Source organism: Myotis brandtii, unplaced genomic scaffold (genome assembly GCF_000412655.1).
Source record: "Myotis brandtii unplaced genomic scaffold, ASM41265v1 scaffold115, whole genome shotgun sequence".
Taxonomy (NCBI): Eukaryota; Metazoa; Chordata; class Mammalia; order Chiroptera; family Vespertilionidae; genus Myotis; species Myotis brandtii.
The window spans coordinates 21566284-21584089 of record NW_005353967.1 but is presented as its reverse complement, the minus strand read 5'-3'; the positions used below and the strand labels follow the sequence as shown (position 1 = coordinate 21584089).

Sequence of the window (17806 nt, the reverse complement as noted above, 5' to 3'; positions counted from 1 at the left end):
CCAAAATCAGCAGCCCCTTTCTTGCCCTTTTCCATACTCTGCTCAGCCTACCCAGAGGCATCCACTTGCAACTTTCCTTATTATATTTCCTGGCATTCATCTCCAAATCCCATACATTTTAAATATACAGCTTTCTCCTAAAACATTAAATTTAGATATTATCTTCTTATTATGTAGATGATATATATTCAAATTCAGTGTGACCCCCCAAATTAAAAAAACAGCAGGATCATTTAAAAAATGACGTCTGTTAAATTCATACATTGAAAAGAACACATAGGAGAAACCATCTCTCTCTTAGGAGCCTATGTCGTCCAAGTCAATGGTAACCTGTTGGCTCAGGGGTCTCTATTCCTCAGAGTATAAATATGAAATGGTTTTATTTTTTCCAATAACTGCACTTAACTCTCCTGTGTGGAATCTCCTAGCGCACATGGTTAAATGTGGCAGACTGCATGCATTAATGACCTCAATTTTTCCCCTATATTCATTTTAGTAGTACCTTCACATACTGATTCTGAGCTTGGCCCCTATGAAAAACTCAAGTAGAGGTCCCAAGAAGTGCTTGAGTATTCCTACTTTCTTTCTTTGGACCCTTGCCACCTCCATGAGAACACACTCAGGCCAGCCTGCTGGAACACAGAACCAAGCCAGATCATCCCAGCTGAGGCCATCTTAGTCTAGCCAGCTCCCAGACAACCCTCAGCCAATTGTAGATGCCTAAGCAAGCCCTGCAGGCATCAACCGAGCCTGTCACAGATCAGCAGAATGGGTCCAGCCAATTTGTAGGCTTCTGAGAATTAATAAATGGTTGTTGGTATCAAACCACAAAGTTTTGTATTGGTTTTTTATGCAGCAATACCTAACTGATCCTTAAACAACAAGCTGATTCCAGTCTATAGCTCTTTAGATGCTGTCAGTTATTAGAACTCTATCCTTCAGATAATTAAGACTCCATCTTATTATTGTTGTTGTTATTTTTAAGACTTCAGACTCAAAATCAACTTGAAGCTCTTTCCTCCCTGTAGTTCAACCCCCACTCTCTGCAGCTTGGAATGGAGAAATGAAGCATGGCCTTGCTCAGGAAAACTTCCTGTCACTCACTACGTTTTCCTGTAATGACTTGAGAACTGAAAGTGGGAAGGAGGGTCATCCCGTTGCTTAACAGGATGCAGTCATAGTCGTCACTTTGTTTGCTGTTGCTTCTCCGGCTCACATGGACCGGGCATCAATGTCCCTGCATCTGGCAGGCATGCAGCTGCTAGCTCCCTCCTGCAGTGATCTCAAGGACTCTTCAGAGGATCCTGCAGTGAGTACACTCCTGGAATATTTATTTACCTGGTCTATGCAGTCAACATCCACCCTCTACGACTACCGAGGTCCCTTTACCTCTTGGCTAACAGCCTTCTTGAAAAGGACAATGGAAAAATAGGTCACACCTAGCTACTCTCTGAAATGAGAGTATTAAATAGATTAAACAGTGTCCTCTGCCCCCAATATCACTCTCAACTTCGTTTAGTCTAGTCCTGCTCCAGGAGAAAGGGCAGATCAGCAAGTCCAGTGCTAAACAAATGCTCAACTAGGCAATGAAATGACCTCCCTGCTGACTTGAAGGCACCCCATACTCTTTACAATTGCTTCTTTGGAGAAGGAAGGGAGGCTTTGGGGGGCGGGGGAGGGAATAGTTTCTCATTACGAACTCTGCACTTCTCTGTTGAGTCTTATTCTCATATTGGGGTGGGGTGAAGGATCCCAGTCCTTCAGGAATGGTTCCTCAGAACAGTCTCCTCTCTGCAGGCAGGTTGTTGGCCCCAGTGGCTACTAGATTATTCATAGCAATCCAAATATAGAAGAGTAGTTACTTAGAGCCTTTTGTCTCCAGCTTGGGGCTTTAGCTGAAATTCTGGAACAAGATAAAAAGGACCCACTCAACACGCTGTTACATGGTTATTTTAAAATCTAAAGTCTGCATTAAATTCTACTATACCGCATATCATTATAGAAAAATTCCATTTTTACAGAAATACCAGTTTTATTAAAAAGACTGCCCTGAAGAGGTTATTTGAATGTTACTTATTAAGTTTTTATGTAAATTTTATGGTGTTTTCATAAATCCTAGCTCATTAATTAAGGGATAGAAGAGGAACACTGAGTTTTAAAAAAATTTTTCATATTTTTCCAAATAAAAGTTTTTGTTCAATAAAATTCTCCAGAAAAATTGTGAATTTTTTTCTGAAAAAAATCAGATATTCAGTCATTCATGTAACAAATATTTGTGTACCTGCCTTATACCCAGTGATATTCTAGTTGCTTTGGGCATATCAATAAACAAAATAAGCCCTAGCTGGGTGGTTCAGTTAGTTGGAGCATCATCCCATGCAACAAAAGGTTGCTGGTTCAATTCCCAGTCAAGGCACATACCTAGGTTGCAGGTTCAAGCCCCAGTCAAGGAGTGTATGTGAGGCAACTGATCAATGTTTCTCTCCCTCGCTCCCTCCCTCCCTTCCTCCCTCCCTTCCTAAAAATTCATGAGAACATATCATTGAGTGAGGATTGAAAAAAAAATACTTGTCCTTATAGATTGAGAAGGAAAAAAAGAGACAGTAAGAAATAAACAGAATAAATAAGTAAATTAAAGAGCATCTTAGAGATGAATAGTAGTGTGAGGAACATAAGATGTAGTGAGGCTAGAACTGCTGAATAGGATGGTCAGAAGACCCCAATATGAAGGTGACATATGAGCAAACACATGAAGAATATGGGGAGGAGAAGAGGGGTTAGTCATATCAGGAAGAAGAGTGTTCTAGAGAGCAGAGAGGCCAGCCAATTCAGAGGCCCCCTGGCAGCAGTGTTTGTCTGGTATGTTTGAAGAACAGCAAGGAAGTCAGTGTGCCTGGTCAGTTGTGAAGGAAATGAAAGGAAACTGAAGGTGAAGTAAGAGTTGATGATGGTTTGCACCAGGGTGGAAGCAAGGGAAATGATGAAAAATTGTCTGATTCTGGATATTATGAGGTGGAGGAAACAGGATGTCTGAATGGATTGGGTGTAAGGTGTGAGATAAATAGAGAAGTTAAGGATAACTCCAATAGCTTGAACAACTGGAAAAACAGAGTTTCTCTGTCTATTGAGAGGAGAAGGTTAATTTGGATGGAGTTGGGTGAGCAGCATCTTTGGGAGGGGGGAGATTAGGAGTTTAATTTTGGACTTGTTGACTTTAGGATCTAAGTGGGAACATCAAAGTAGAAATGTCAAATAAGAACTTGACCTTATGAGTCTGGAATTCAAGAGAGAAGTCTGGGCAGGGGATATACAATTGGGAGTAATTGGCATTTGATAGAATTTAAATGATGACACCACAGTCCTAAAAATAGCTAGAGAAGAAAATAAGACATAGGACAGCCTGAGCACTAGTATTATGAGGTTGGGGGAAGGGGGGAAGGGCAAATAAAACAGCAAAAGAGACTGAAAAGGAGTAAAGAGTAATATAGGCGGTAAACTAAGAGAATGAGGACAACAAATGAAGGAAGTATATATATATATTTTTTTTAAAAAAAGAATGGTCAATCCTGTCAAATACGACTAAAAGATCAAAGTTACCAATGAATTTAATAGTAGTAGCAATGAATTTAGAGGTTACTGGTGGTATTATGTAATAATATTGGACCCATCAGGTCATTCCACTAAAAAGGAATTTTACTATTTAAAGAAAATTTTTCTATAACAACTAGGTTTTTACAAACTAGTTAATGACCCACTTATTTCAAACAATATATTATACAATGAAATAAAATACAATAAAATGTATTTACAAAAATAAAAAGCCTTCCAGAACTCCTTGAAGTTTATATAATTTTAATTCAATTAAGCAAATGCATATAGAGGGCTCACTATGCTAAGCACCAAGGACTTAAAAGCAAGGATATAGAAACAAAATTCCCTGCAGTAAAGGAGCTTTCAGACTATTATGAGGAATCAGACAAGTATACAGATAATCACTATATAGAATTGTGCAGTCAGTTTTATAGACATACAGAGGAGGAGCATCTAAGCCAGGGGTGGGCAAACTTTTTTACTCAAGGGCCACAATGGGTTCTTAAACTGGACCGGAGGGCCGGAACAAAAGCATGGATGGAGTGTTTATGTGAACTAATATAAATTCAAAGTAAACATCATTACATAAAAGGGTACGGTCTTTTTTTTTTTAGTTTTATTCATTTCAAACGGGCCAGATCCGGCCTGCGGGCCGTAGTTTACCCACGGCTGATCTAAGCCAAACTTGGGTCAGGGTTGCCTATCTGAAGGATAAATTTAATCTTCAAAAAATATGTAGTGATTATGGGCAAAAGACTCAATCATTCAAATGAAGGTTCCCACTAAATAATAAACATATTAAAAGGTACACAAATAAACTAGTTTTCAGCAAAATACAAATTAAAATCATTATGTGGCTTTAATAGGAAGGACTTTAAATCTTCCTCTCCAAAAACAACCATTTCAGGGATCTGGCAATCTACCAAAGTCAAATAGCATATTAAGAAGCACTTATTCATAAAACACTGTTGAAATTCAGGTAAGAACAGTGGGAGTCTGTGGCTCTGCTGACTGGGGCCACTGCCATCCTTCCCTGGTGGTCAGGGTGGGGGCTCTCCCTGGACCACAGGCTGGGACACCGTCATGGCCAGAGAGGCTCAATTGATCTGGAGCCCAACGTGAAAATATGCTGTCCAGCAGCAGTGCCAGTAGCAAGTCTGAGGAGGCCATCTCTGTTGGGTCAAGCAACAGACCAGCAACAAAACCAGAAACTTAACAGTGAGATCTTGGAAGTGAGAGATCCACAGAGAGGCTTCAACTCTGCAAACAACCCTGGCTGCCTTCCACCCACATGCATTGGGGAAACCATACTGTCCTCATAGCCTGGGCTGACAGTGAAGTGACACATGCAGAGAGGACATGGCAGGGCAGACTAGAAGAAACCTGTCTGAATTTTGAATGTACATAATGGAATTGAGAGTGAATAATGAAATTAATATGTTAAATACAGTTATATTACTTTACCCATTCACTTTGGCAGTAATTATACATTGAGTTGTTGAAAGTAATGATTTTTATTTCAAAAGTGAATACTAAATATTTACTTAATTTTTTTTTACTTCTATGTGCACAGTATGCTTAGATTCTTTGCTAAAGTGTAGTGATGGTTTTAAGGATTACTAAAAGCAATAGACATTTCCCACTGGTTTCTTAAGTATAATGTTGCTTTATGTGAGTGATAAATACATTTGGTGGTTTGAAATATTTAATTTTTCTTTAATTTTTATTCTTTCTCCTTTAGCTTATTTAAATTTTTTTTTACATATCCCTGTATTAGTAATCCTTTTTAGAGAGGTTGTATGTTGCTGCTATTATTTTTTGAAAAATGCTATATTTGGTTAAGCTATCTACTGTGAGTTAATGAAATATCATTTCTGGACCTAAATGTCACTAGATAAAGATTAAATATATTGTATTCATATAGTCTCTTGATTAGACTAAAGCAGTTTTGTTGTTTTTCTTTTGGTTTTGTTTTTTTAGTTTATCTTTGGAGATTAGGAGAAAAATGCACTTAGAGCAGCATGCTGTGTTTTTGTAATAAACATTGAGTCATAGTCAGTTACACTAGATTTTTCATTCATAATTTATTGTGTTATGATATGATTTGTCTTAAGCATATGCAAATCTTAAGCAATCATCACAAGAAGAACAGGTTGTATCACTTGTAAATTAAATATTTTAATGCCATTTTTAAAGATTATCAAGAGTATCAGAGAAAGGAAAGCTATAATACTTTATAAATTTATACATTAAAATTTAAATAATGATAGTAATTATGTACTTTTAACAACTAAAAGCACATTCCTGCCTAACAGTAATATTTGGGGACAGGTTGACAGGCTGTTTTCAAAAAGCCTTGTAGGAAGTTTTTTCCACTGGTGAGTTTATCAAGCCCAGAATCTGACCCTCAGTATCAGATAGACTGGAATGGAGCTGTCTCTCAAAGAAAGATCCACATCAAGCAATGACAGAGGAGATATCTACATAGATATATATCAGAATCCAATTGTTAATTTATATTAACTGTAAATAGAATTGTCAAATGAACTGGAATGCTCCTGTCATCCTGATGATTCATTTTTGTTTTATAGATGGGCAAATCACAATAGTGTGAGCACAGAATGAGTACAAATTCTCATGAGCAGTTGCATGGATAAAATATTTAATGGCATAAGCTAAGAGTGGCATCATACATCTTGCTCTGCAGTAGGCACAGTCTTACCATTGAGGCCAAGTTGCTTAGAATTTGTAGGGTAAGAATCTCTCTCTTTAAATAGTGTAATAGACACTGCTCCATTACAATGTTTCCTTCACTTATTTTTTTAAAGTTTTTTTTAAATATATATATTTTTTAATTTCAGAGAGGATGGGAGAGTGAGAGAGTGAGAGAAACATCAATGATGGGAAAGAATCATTGATCAGCTGCCTCCTGCATACCCACACTGGGGAATCGAACTGAGACCTCCTGGCTCATAGGTCAAAGCTCAACCACTGAGCCATACCCACCAGGCTTCTTAAATTTTAATCACTGACTACTCTCTCTTTGGTTGCCATCAGATTACAGTCTAATCTTGTAGACTGGGAAGCCATGTTCTCTCTCTCTCTCTCTCTCTCTCTCTCTCTTCCCTGAGTAATTTGCCTAACTGTTCTGATCTATTATGAGTTAATATTATGCTTGAACTTAGAAAATGCTTATTTCCAAAGCCTAAGAGAAGGCCTCCAACTACAGACATCATTATGATCATGAATGTTTGTAAAAATGGGAAAAAAGCACACTAACCTAGTACTATTGTGGTTGTTTTGCTGAATTTCTCTCATATGTAAGCTTTCATTTTTAGGTACTCTTAATTAGATAAGCAAGTGTTGCTATATTTCTCAATTGGGATTTCAATGGTTCTTTTAAATTTATAAATTTGGAGGGAAATTACATATCTACAATGTTGTCTTCTCTTTTATGTACACAATACCTGTTCACTTTTAAAATTTATTTTGCTAGGTATATTTTGTAACTGATTACCTAAATGAATTGTCTTAGTACTTCTAGTACTTTTAAAAATAATTCTTTGGTGCTTTCCATGTCATCTGACAATATGAAAATATGGGTTCTTTTTCAATATTTATGGCTTTATTTTGTTCATATTGGATTGGTTATAATTTCTAAAACAAATTGAGTGCTATAGCAGCAATTGCATGTATTCTTGTTTTGCAGCATCTTTTTATGCTCATGACACTCATATAAGTATATATAGAGCAGACATATTTTCTTCATTCTGTATAAAGATAACTGAAATAAATAAACAAATGTAGGCACCAATGTAACAACTGAACTTGGCCAAATTTGATCGAGGACTGGAGCAAGAACCCAGGTCTATGGACTGCTACAGTCCCATATTTCCATATACTCATTTTTTTACTAAACAAAAGATTTTACACAAAGTTTAATTATATAGGCAATCTCATAGATTTGAGTTCTGTTGACCTCAAGCTCCACATGATCAAAACTGAGCTTATCATCTTTCAACCTCCTATTAGTTGAATTCTTTGTTTTACTAAAGGGCTCCACCATCCTTCTGGCTCAGGCCATAAACCTGAAGACTTTTACTCCTCTCTTCTCAATACTTAGACCTAATGGATCATTCTAGCAGTTTATTTCACCTTTAAAAATCTCTCCAATTGGCTTCCCTCTGCATCCTCTGCCCTATTTTCCCATTGCCATTGTCTTGGTTCGGGCCATTATTTCTGCTTTCTGTCTGTAATCTTGCCTTCTGCCAATCTGCCTTCCATCCTGCCAAAGCAATCTTATAAAATGCAATTCCAATCCATTATAGCCTGGTTAAAATCCTATAGTGATTCTCCATTATTTCAGGATATAGTTCACGTTCCTTAGCTAAGCATACACAGCTCATGACTAAAAATGATGTACTCTTTTGAGTCTGGCTTCTGTCTCTCAAAATTACATTTATACATAGCTTTATGGTCAATGATTGGTCAGAAGCTATGCTTAAACATCTTGAGCGAGAAAAAAAAAATACTGAAAAAACAAAAAAAGCCTGGTCCTTAATCCTAGATAGAGATGCAGTTCTCCTCCTCACTTCTTTATCTTACTATTAATTTTTTAAGGAAATTGAGTCAGTTGTCCTTTAGATTTCTAGATTTTTCTATTTGCTTCCTGTGGTGACAATTAACTGGGTCCTGCATCACTTAAGTTCCTTAATTGATTCTATTCAGGTTCAACGTTTTGGGCAAGAATACTTCATAGATTATGCTCTGTGATTCATGCTATAAAACTTCAGAAAGTATATAATATCCAGATGCCCTGTTTTTAATAACTCCAAGATTGAGCACAAGGTTCAGCTGATGGTAGCTCAAGCCCTCCTCTGCAACCTTTCATTTAATGGTTCCATCCACTGATTATTGTTGCCTAATTCATTTCACTAGGGATTGAAAAGTGGTGTTTTTTAAAATTCTACCATCTTTTCTATGTTTTATCAGATAAAATTCTTAAAAAAAGGCTTTTAAAAATCAAATTAGGCTTTTTATTTATTTATTTATTTCTGACTAACAATTTTCAGAACAAGGAGTTGTTGTCCTAGATGCTCCCAATGATGTTCAATGAGTTAGGTTTGGACATTGTTCTAGTTCTCTCTCTCTCATGTTCTCTGTCTCTCACTCATGGATTTTTTAAGATAGTATATATATATATATTTCTATATATCTATATATAAAAGTTAGGAGGTTAAAACCTCCTATTTTGAGGGTGACCCAATATTACATTAATACATTAAAATGGGTATAATCTCTTCATTCCATCTGTCTTTAAGAATAAAGCAAATTCCTATGTATCTGATGTAGACATGGAATGTCCTGAGACAATGGAATTGCCAAGTGACCCTTAAACACCCATTCTCTCCCTCTCCCTCTCTCTCTCTCTCTCTCTCTCTCTCTCTCTCTCTACCTATACTTCTCTGGCTATACACTATTTCTATTAGATCAAGTAATGTGTTTCAAACAATTGCATTCACTGTTATTCACTGTTATTTGCTAAACTCTTTCAATGCAAATCTCATTTAACCTACACAATAACCTCATTAGGTGGGTATTATCGGTATCCCTATCTATATATATGAAAGGCTAAGTGACCATCCGACCATCCGACCGGCCAGTAGGTATGACGTGCACTGATCACCAGGGGCAGATACTCAATGCAGGAGGTGCTGAGCTGCAGTGACTTGGCAGCGGTGGTTCTTGGGTGACTCACACCGGAACCAGAGAGGAGGGAGCCCAATCCCACAGGCCAGGCCGAGGGACCCCACCTGAAGGAGGGACCCCACTCACTCCACAGATGCCCTCTGAGCCCCGGCGCCACCCCAGGTGCGTCCGGCCAGGGAAGGGACTACGGGAGGTTGGCTCCAGGATGTGTCCGGCCCATCTCTCCCAGTCACCTTGTAATTAATTTCCTTTCAATGTGCACAAATCCGTGCACTGGGCCTCTAGTTCTATAGATAAAAAATGAAGTTTGGAGACATTAAGTAATTTGTGCAATATCTAGCTAGTAAATGTTAGAACAGGGATTTGTATCCAGGTACACCTAACTCTGAAGCCAATGCTCTTAACCAAAATCATTCATTTCAGACAGACCATCATGTTAAACAATAGCTCTCAGTGAGAGTATACCACCTACCTGAAGAGTTTGGAAATGCTGGGGGTAAAAGAACAAGAACTGTCCTGCCCAGATGCCAACAGCATCAAGCCCCACTGACAAATAATGACTTAGAAGTCTTCTCCCATTCTGCATGCCTCCAGATATAAGAATTAGAACTGTTTTGACTACATTTAGAAACTGCTTTCTTTATAATTTTTTAAAATTATTACATGTTTCATTAATTCACTCTGTTTTTCTTATCAACTTCGCAGGGGAAAAATGATGTTTTGTCTTATCTATAAAGTTGAATTATACCAGTTCTCTAAATATTGTTGCAATTCTTTCAATATTAAAAAATAAAATGAATATTGCCAAAGTGATTTATGAACAAACGTGAATGTGAGTAGTAATATGTGTACTCTTTAAAGGAGCCTCTATATATCGGGATAAACAAGATTCTTTTTAAAAATAACTTCCAAGGGCAGATGGAGGGACTACAAAAGTGTACAAGGGACCTTTTGCGGGTGATGAATATATTCACTTTCTTGACTGTGTTGAAGGTTCACAGGTCTACACATATGTCAAAACTTATTCATTATATAATTTAAATGTTTTCCAATTGTACTTCCATACAGCTATTTTTTAAATATATTTTATTGATTTTTTAAAGAGAGGAAGGGAGAGGGGTAGAGAGTTAGAAACATCGATGAGGGAGAAACATCAATCAGCTGCCTCCTGCACACTCCCTACTGGGGATGTGCCCGCAACCAAGGTACATGCCCTTGACCGGAATCGAACCTGGGACCCTTGAGTCCACAGGCTGACGCTCTATCCACTGAGCCAAACCAGTTAGGGCTATACAGCTATTTTTTTAATAGAAGTTGATGACTATTTTTTTAATAGAAGTCATCAACTTCTATTAAAAAAAAATAGCCCTCCTTATTATGCATTATTAGCCTCCATTATTGTGCACTACTGGCATGTTGGGTTTGGTCCTTACTGTGTTTTTAAAATATCTTTTTTAATTATTTGCCAACATTTAAAATTTTAGAAATTTCTCCCCCCAAATCCTTTTACTTTTTTTTGGAAGGTCTGGTACCCAAGGGTCCAGGTTTCCAACCTGGAACAGGCCAAGCACTGTGGTCAGCCACAGACCACAGGACTCAGTGTCCATGTTGTCGCGTCCCTGGCAGCTTCATCCATTTATTTACCACACCTGATCTCTCCGTAGAGTTTTGACTTTGCAGTCCTTACCTTAAGGCTACAGAGATCTTCTCTCAACAGCGTTTTGTTTTGTTTTGATGCTATCTATGGGCTCGCCCCCACATTAAAAAGAACAATCCTTAATTAAAAGTGCAATTCCTACCCCAAAGGGTAGGAAATTTTCCTAACTTAGCAGACAGTGGCAGCAAACAAGAAGTTATACATAGCCATCCCCATCCCTGAAGCAGAGGCCAAAACAAGAATATAAACAAATCCTGGAAACTGGTTCATGAGGAACTAGTTTCAACAAATTTAGTGAAGAAGCTACTGACAGATATAATTTCCTTCCAGGAGATCTTCCCCTCAACACATACACACACACAAATGCAGTCTAGTCCCAGCTCCCTCCCTAACCTTCCTCTTCCTCATTCTGCTAGGTCACAGAAATGGTAACAGGAATCTATATCATTCTGTCTCTAGCTTAAGATAAAAGAAAAATTCTTTTTTTAGGAAACCTGGTGAAAGAGAAAGTTCCCAAGGAGTAACCACACAAATTATTAAAGGTCAAAAGGGGTTTTAGACAGGGTGGGTGGGTCGGAAGAGATCAACCAAAGAACTTGTATGCACATATGCATAAGCCATGGACACAGACAATAGGGTGGTGAAGGCCTGGGGTTGGGGGTGTGGATGGGCTAGAAGGGGTCAATGGGGGAAAAAGAGGGACATATGTAACACTTTCAACAATAAAGATTAAAAAGAAAAGGGGTCTGAAACCTTTACTCATTAAATGAATAAACAACCAACAACCAATGATTTTATTTATTATATATCAGAAACATTAATATTAAGATCAGGATGAAGACAAAGAGAACTTTTATCACTATTAACATTTTCTAACCAATTCATAAAATAATAGAGAAAAATATTACAAATAAGGTAAAAAAATTTCACTTGCATATGATCTCACTCTACCTATAAGATTACAGGGAAATCACTGAAAAATTATGAAGACTATGCATTATGAAATCAGTGATTGAATAGTTACTAAATTAATATAAAAAAATTAGCAATTCTTTTCTCTCTATATATAAAACCTTAATATGCAAATAGACCAAACGACAGAACAACCGAACAACTGAACAACCAAATAACCAGTCACTATGATGTGCGCTGACTACCAGGGGCGCACGGGGAACATGGCGGGCGTTGGTAGCAGGCGGCAGTGTGTGGTACATGGCAGGCATAGGCCACAGCGGGATGGTGGAGCAGGTGAGCAGGGGTGCCAGACCAACGTGGGATGCCGGTCACTGTCATCAGGGCGAGCCTCTGGTGGTTACTGAAAATTCTTTGCTCCCACACACCATGGTCCTGCCTGGCACTCTCACCTGCTGCCGGCACCGGCCCCCCTCGCACCCGCTGCTGGTCCCCGGTGCCAGCACTGATCACTCAGCACCATCAGCAGGTGCGAGCGGAGGCTGCTGGCCCTGATTGCCCCTGAGGGCTTCTCCACCTCCCCCTGCTCCTAAGGAGCAATCAGGGCAGCAGCCACCACTCGTACCCACTGACAGCGTCGGCCCCGCTTGCACCCGCTGCTGGAGCCAGCTCCAACTGCTCCATCAGTGGGTGCGAGCAGGGCCGGCGCTGTCAGCATGTGGGAGCAGTGGCAGCAGGAACGGGGCTGCCAGCAGACAGGGAACCAGGGGCCATGGTGGGAGGGACCAGGCAGGGGTGCGGAGGATAGGCCGAGACCTGCCCTGTGCCCACCATAGCCTCGTGGCCCACAGTTCCTTTCAAGGTGCACAAACTCATGCACTGGGCCCCTAGTATGTCAATAATAATCATAGAAGAAATCTATAGTAATAAAAGGGTAAGATGCTAATTAGACCAGACAGCCGAACGACCTTCCAGATGTCATTCCGGAAGTCCTTACAGACTAAGCCGCAGAGGCAGGGGCCGAGGAAGAGGTGGTTAGTGGCGATCAGTGGCCCACAGTTCCAGTTAATTGCAATCAGGCAGGCAGGCAGAGGCAGTTAGGGGTGATCAGGCAGGCAGGCGAGCGGTTAGGGGCGATCAGGCAGGCAAGCAGTTAGGGGCGATCAGGCAGGCAGGCAGAGTGGTTAGGGGCGATCAGACAGGCAGAGTGGTTAGGGGTGATTAGGCAGGCAGGCGAGCAGTTAGGGGGAATGAGGCAGACAGAGGCAGTTAGGGGCGATCAGGCAGGCAGGTGAGCAGTTAGGGGCAATCAGGCACCAGGCAGAGGCAGTTAGGGGTGATCAGGCAGGCGAGAGGTTAGGGGCAATCAGGCAGGCAAGCAGTTAGGGGCGATCAGGCAGGCAGGCAGAGTGGTTAGGGGTGATCAGGCAGGCAGGTGAGTGGTTAGGGGCAATCAGACAGGCAGAGTAGGTAGGGGCGATCAGGCAGGCAGGTGAGCCGTTAGGGGCGATCAGGCAAGCAGGCAGGCAGGCAGAGTGGTTAGGAGCAATCAGGCAGGCAGGCAGAGTGGTTAGGGGCAATCAGACAGGCAGGCGAGCGGTTAGGAGCCAGAGGTCCCAGATTGTGAGAGGTTGTAGGCCGGGCTGAGGGAACCCCCCCCCCCGTGCATGAATTTCGTGCACCAGGCCTCTAGTAATATGAATAAAAATACGAACACAATAGCAAACAAAATTATAAAATAGGAACAAAAATTAATAAAGGGTGCCAGTAAGGTCATGTTATCCTAGAGCGGGAGATGCCCTAGGGGTGTGTGGACTGTCCTGTCCCTAACTGAGATAGTGGAGTTGGAGTTGGACTCTACCATACCTCTGAACCAACCCATGAGCCACCCTGTCAAAACTGAGCTGCCATATAACCCAAGAAGGAATTATGGCTTCTCTCCCCAATGATACTCTAGACCCAATCAAGACCTGCATTTCCCTGGCTTAGTTCTGAATCATAGGAATCAGCTTAAAACGGTTCATGTTTCTCAGACTGCAGATAGGAAACACAACCATTCTGCAGAGAATCGAGATTCATCACTTTTTCAGGAATCAGATAAGGTGTCAAGTAGAGAAAACTTATTCTCTAAGAAAGGGCTTTCAAGGAACTGAAAAAGCTTTTGACAGAGAACCTTACTAGATATATGTGTGAAAGTAAATGAGTATATAGACCTTTTGACTATTATTGAATAGAACCAAAAGAATGTTTTGAAATGTGTTTATACTATTAAAAAATTCCCAATTTATCAACAATAAAAATAAAGAAACATAACAAAAAAATATCCTAATTAGCACAGCCTTCAATATTTCAGATTTTGTGATTGACTATGGTTTGGTTTCAGGATTATCTTTTCATTCTCTGGACAAAAACAGTTTCCTAAGAAAATTAATAGTGTAAACAAATGGTTTGAAGCACCACAGAAGCATCTGTTTATATTCAGATAATTAATATGCTAAGCATTCTTATCTATTAAATTAAAGCAAGTCACCTAAAGACTTTTCTAGATAATACTTCATTAGCCTAATTATAATGAGTACATATAGTTGAAGTAATACAATGGACATCTGTTTTAAAATATTCTTCAGTTTAAGCCCTTTACTAAATCAAGCTAGCTTCATACATTAGTTTTAATTACTAAGGGTTTACATGGCAAAAAAAGAACTAAAAAAAAACTCTTTCAAAATGGGAAATAAAATTTTCTGTTCTTACCTTTGAAGTTCTCCATTCCCAACCATCACCTATCTGCTGTGAATGTTTGATGAATTCTGCACAATAATGCTGGAATGTTTTTTCTCCAAAAAATTCATCTTCTTCCATACTAAATGATAACTGCAATATAAAAATTAAGTATTAGCTATACAGAAATGGAAAAAATATATAGCTCTTGCTTTATAAGAACTCATCTATAATAATAAAAGCATAATATGCAAATTGACTGAACAGCCGAACAGCAGAACGACCATCCGGACAACCATGCTATGACACGCACTGGTGCCAGGCCAGCCAAGGCAGGTGCAATGCAATTGGTCGGGGGCTCCACCATCACCCCACGATTGACCCGCAGAGGGAGGCCTAGGCACCGGCCAGCAGGGCAATCCATCCGGGGAGGCTCCGCGATCACCCCAAAGATGCAGGCCCAGGCCACCCTCTGTGGGGCGATCGATCGCAGGGCTCTCCCGGATTGCAAGAGGGCGCAGGCCAGGATGAGGGACGCCCCCCACCCCAACCGAGTTCATGAATTTCCTGCACCGGGGCTCTAGCATTGTAATAAAGGGAGATTAGCCATAAAAATAACCAACCTCCATTCAACCAACTTTGCCATATTTATCAACACAATGTCAATTCCCTCTATAAAAATTATCAATATCTACAACATTCTGATCATGAAGCAATCTCTACTCCCCTCAGTTGAGGGTATGTTCACAAACCACATTCTTGTATTATAATTATACTTTAATGAAATGCTACACTAACCAAACCAATAAAATGTAATTTAAAAACAAAGACAACTGTTATTTCTAAGATTTAATGCCTTGGAAAGACTTTACAAAAGTAAATCTTCATTAGAAAAACATACTACTATTGAACTAGATATGGACAATTCAACTGAAAATTGGTAGTGGGAAAATCATACAAATCTAGTATTCTGTACTCAGATTGCTGCAAAAGTGGCTTAAGTTCTTTCATTTAAAGTTAAACTTTCATGTAAACCAAAAAGCTAGAGGATGCATTCTGGGTTCAGCTTAATCAAGAATGAACAATGAATTCCAATCAAGTACCCATACTCAAAGAAAGTGCCTTGGTCATATATGAAAAAATTGGCAAATTAATGTCTTTATATGTTTTAAGTTGAAATAAAATGTTTTAAGTATGCATGTATTTTTAACATAAAAGTCATATTCTTTTTTAATTTAATAAAAGATTCATCAGAATAAAGAAAAATAAAACATTATTGGCATAAATGAACCTTTACAGAAATGTATAAATTCTACTCTTCTGTAGCATATAAACATTAAGAAGGTAATTTAAATGTTTCTTAGCATTTTCTTTTATATCAAGTTCCTTGCTTATCCATAAATTTTTTTGCATGTATTATTTTTGATAACTTTACCTTTAATCAACTTCTTCAATTTACTGCTCAACTCTCAATTCTGATAGCACTGGAAAAGAGAATTTCTATTTAAAGTCTATACGATAATGAAGATATGCACAGATTATAGTAGGCACAAGAAGGATCCCTCACAAAGGAGGGATGGTGGGGGAGTGTGTGTCATGGAAGAGTTTGGACTACTTCCATAGAAAATAAAGAATCAGACCTTAGAGCTGAAAAGGTCAGAATAATAAATCATTAGAGGCTCTGTGGAGGATGATCTGAGGGACACAAGCCTGAAAGCAAGCAGAAGAGTTAAAAGCTGTTGTAGTAGTCTGGGTGAGAGGTCAAAAGGATCTGAACCCAGGCAATGAAAGAATTCAGGAAGAATATGCATCTTAAGTTATGGAGAGAAGCCAAGATCAATTTAAGAAATTTGGAAGTCATCTTATAAAAGAGACAAATGAAATAACCCAGCTAGAATGAATACAGCGGATTCTTAATATGGCTTCTGGTGGATCATGAAAGTTTATACTAAATTTTGAATGTATGTGCTCTATATTTTGGTGGAGAAATATTCTACAATTTTCAACAGGTTGTTTAAAGGGTCTTGACCAAAAAGGTAGAAAACTTAATGCATAGTGAGAAGAACAGTGGGTTCAGAAAGAAACCTTCAGAACACCAGCATTTCAGGAACCCATAGAAGAAGAGGAACCAACAAAAGAACTAGAAAATAGAGTCAGGCATTAAGAGAGATCCTAGCAAGGGCAGTGACAGGGATTCCAGAGATGAAAGTCTCAAGGAAGTAGAGAATAACTAACAAATACTCAACAACGTCAAAACAGAAGAGAGACCCATTAATAAAGGGAACAAAATAGAGTCACATAAAATGGTGTCAGAGTAAGTAGATGCTGCACGGACAAGTTCCCATGAACAAACAGGAATTACAACTAAAATACAGAAAAACTTCCAGAATAATCAATGGAAGACTCACTGGAGAGAACCCTGATACCCAAGGACTGAAAGTGGAGACAGCATAGAGACTGGTAGGAGGGGCCAAGGCGCGAAAGGGCTGGCTGGGCACCCACAGACAGCAACTAAAGTTCCGAAGAAATATCTCAGCTGCCCCTGAGAACTCTGGGATCTAATCCCAAAGCTGGGCCCCCAAGCAGAGAGCACCAGAACTGAGAAGGGTACCCACATAACATCTGATTATAAAAAGCAGTGAGGTTGCTGTCTGCCAGGGAGTGATGGCTAGAAATTTAGGCATCCTCTTAAAGGGCCAACACACAAAATTCCCTGTGGAGCCACCCACTTTGTGCTCCAGCAGAGGGAGAGCAGAGTGGACTAGAGTTGTATCAGCAGAAGCCAGGATTTGGGGACTCAAGGGTTAGAGCTCATAAGGCAGAAACCCCTGGTTTCCTGTGCTGAGATATTCCCTCACGCAGTGGAGGACATCTTTCCCACACAGACTTTTGCCTTGCCTGGGGGCAAGACAGTTGATCCACCCTATTGGAAAACACTTTGCCCTGAGGCCACTTAACAGACTGAAAATAATAGTCTCCAGGCAGAAGCAAATGCCCCACCCTGTTGGGAAAAAAAAACAAAACTCTTGCTATACCTGAGGACAATTGCCTGGGGGCAATTCAAGTCAGAATCCTATCAGTCTGTAGGCAGAGGCAGTCTCTGGAGGCTTTGAGTCTTTGCCTGATCTAATTTGAAACAGCATTTGACACTGTCCTGCACTAGAGGTTGAGAGGCATAGAGGATTTAACTAATATATAGTCACAAACCCAAACAGACAG

General features: G+C 39.6%; 1 protein-coding gene across 2 annotated transcripts in view; it reads right to left on the bottom strand.

Annotated features, from left to right (window-relative positions):
* Nucleotides 1-17806, bottom strand: part of ATG10 (autophagy related 10) — a 192833-nt gene that overhangs the window by 170333 nt on the left and 4694 nt on the right. Inside the window, exons 2-3 of one of the 2 annotated variants that reach the window (XM_005858107.2) lie at nucleotides 16023-16071; nucleotides 14621-14740 (exon numbers count right to left, since the gene is read on the bottom strand). In XM_005858107.2, coding sequence (XP_005858169.1) covers nucleotides 14621-14728 — 108 coding nt within the window. In that variant the 5' untranslated portion in view covers nucleotides 14729-14740; nucleotides 16023-16071. Of the gene's footprint in view, nucleotides 1-14620; nucleotides 14741-16022; nucleotides 16072-17806 lie in introns of those variants that run through there. The other variant, XM_005858108.2, reaches the window with a different exon arrangement.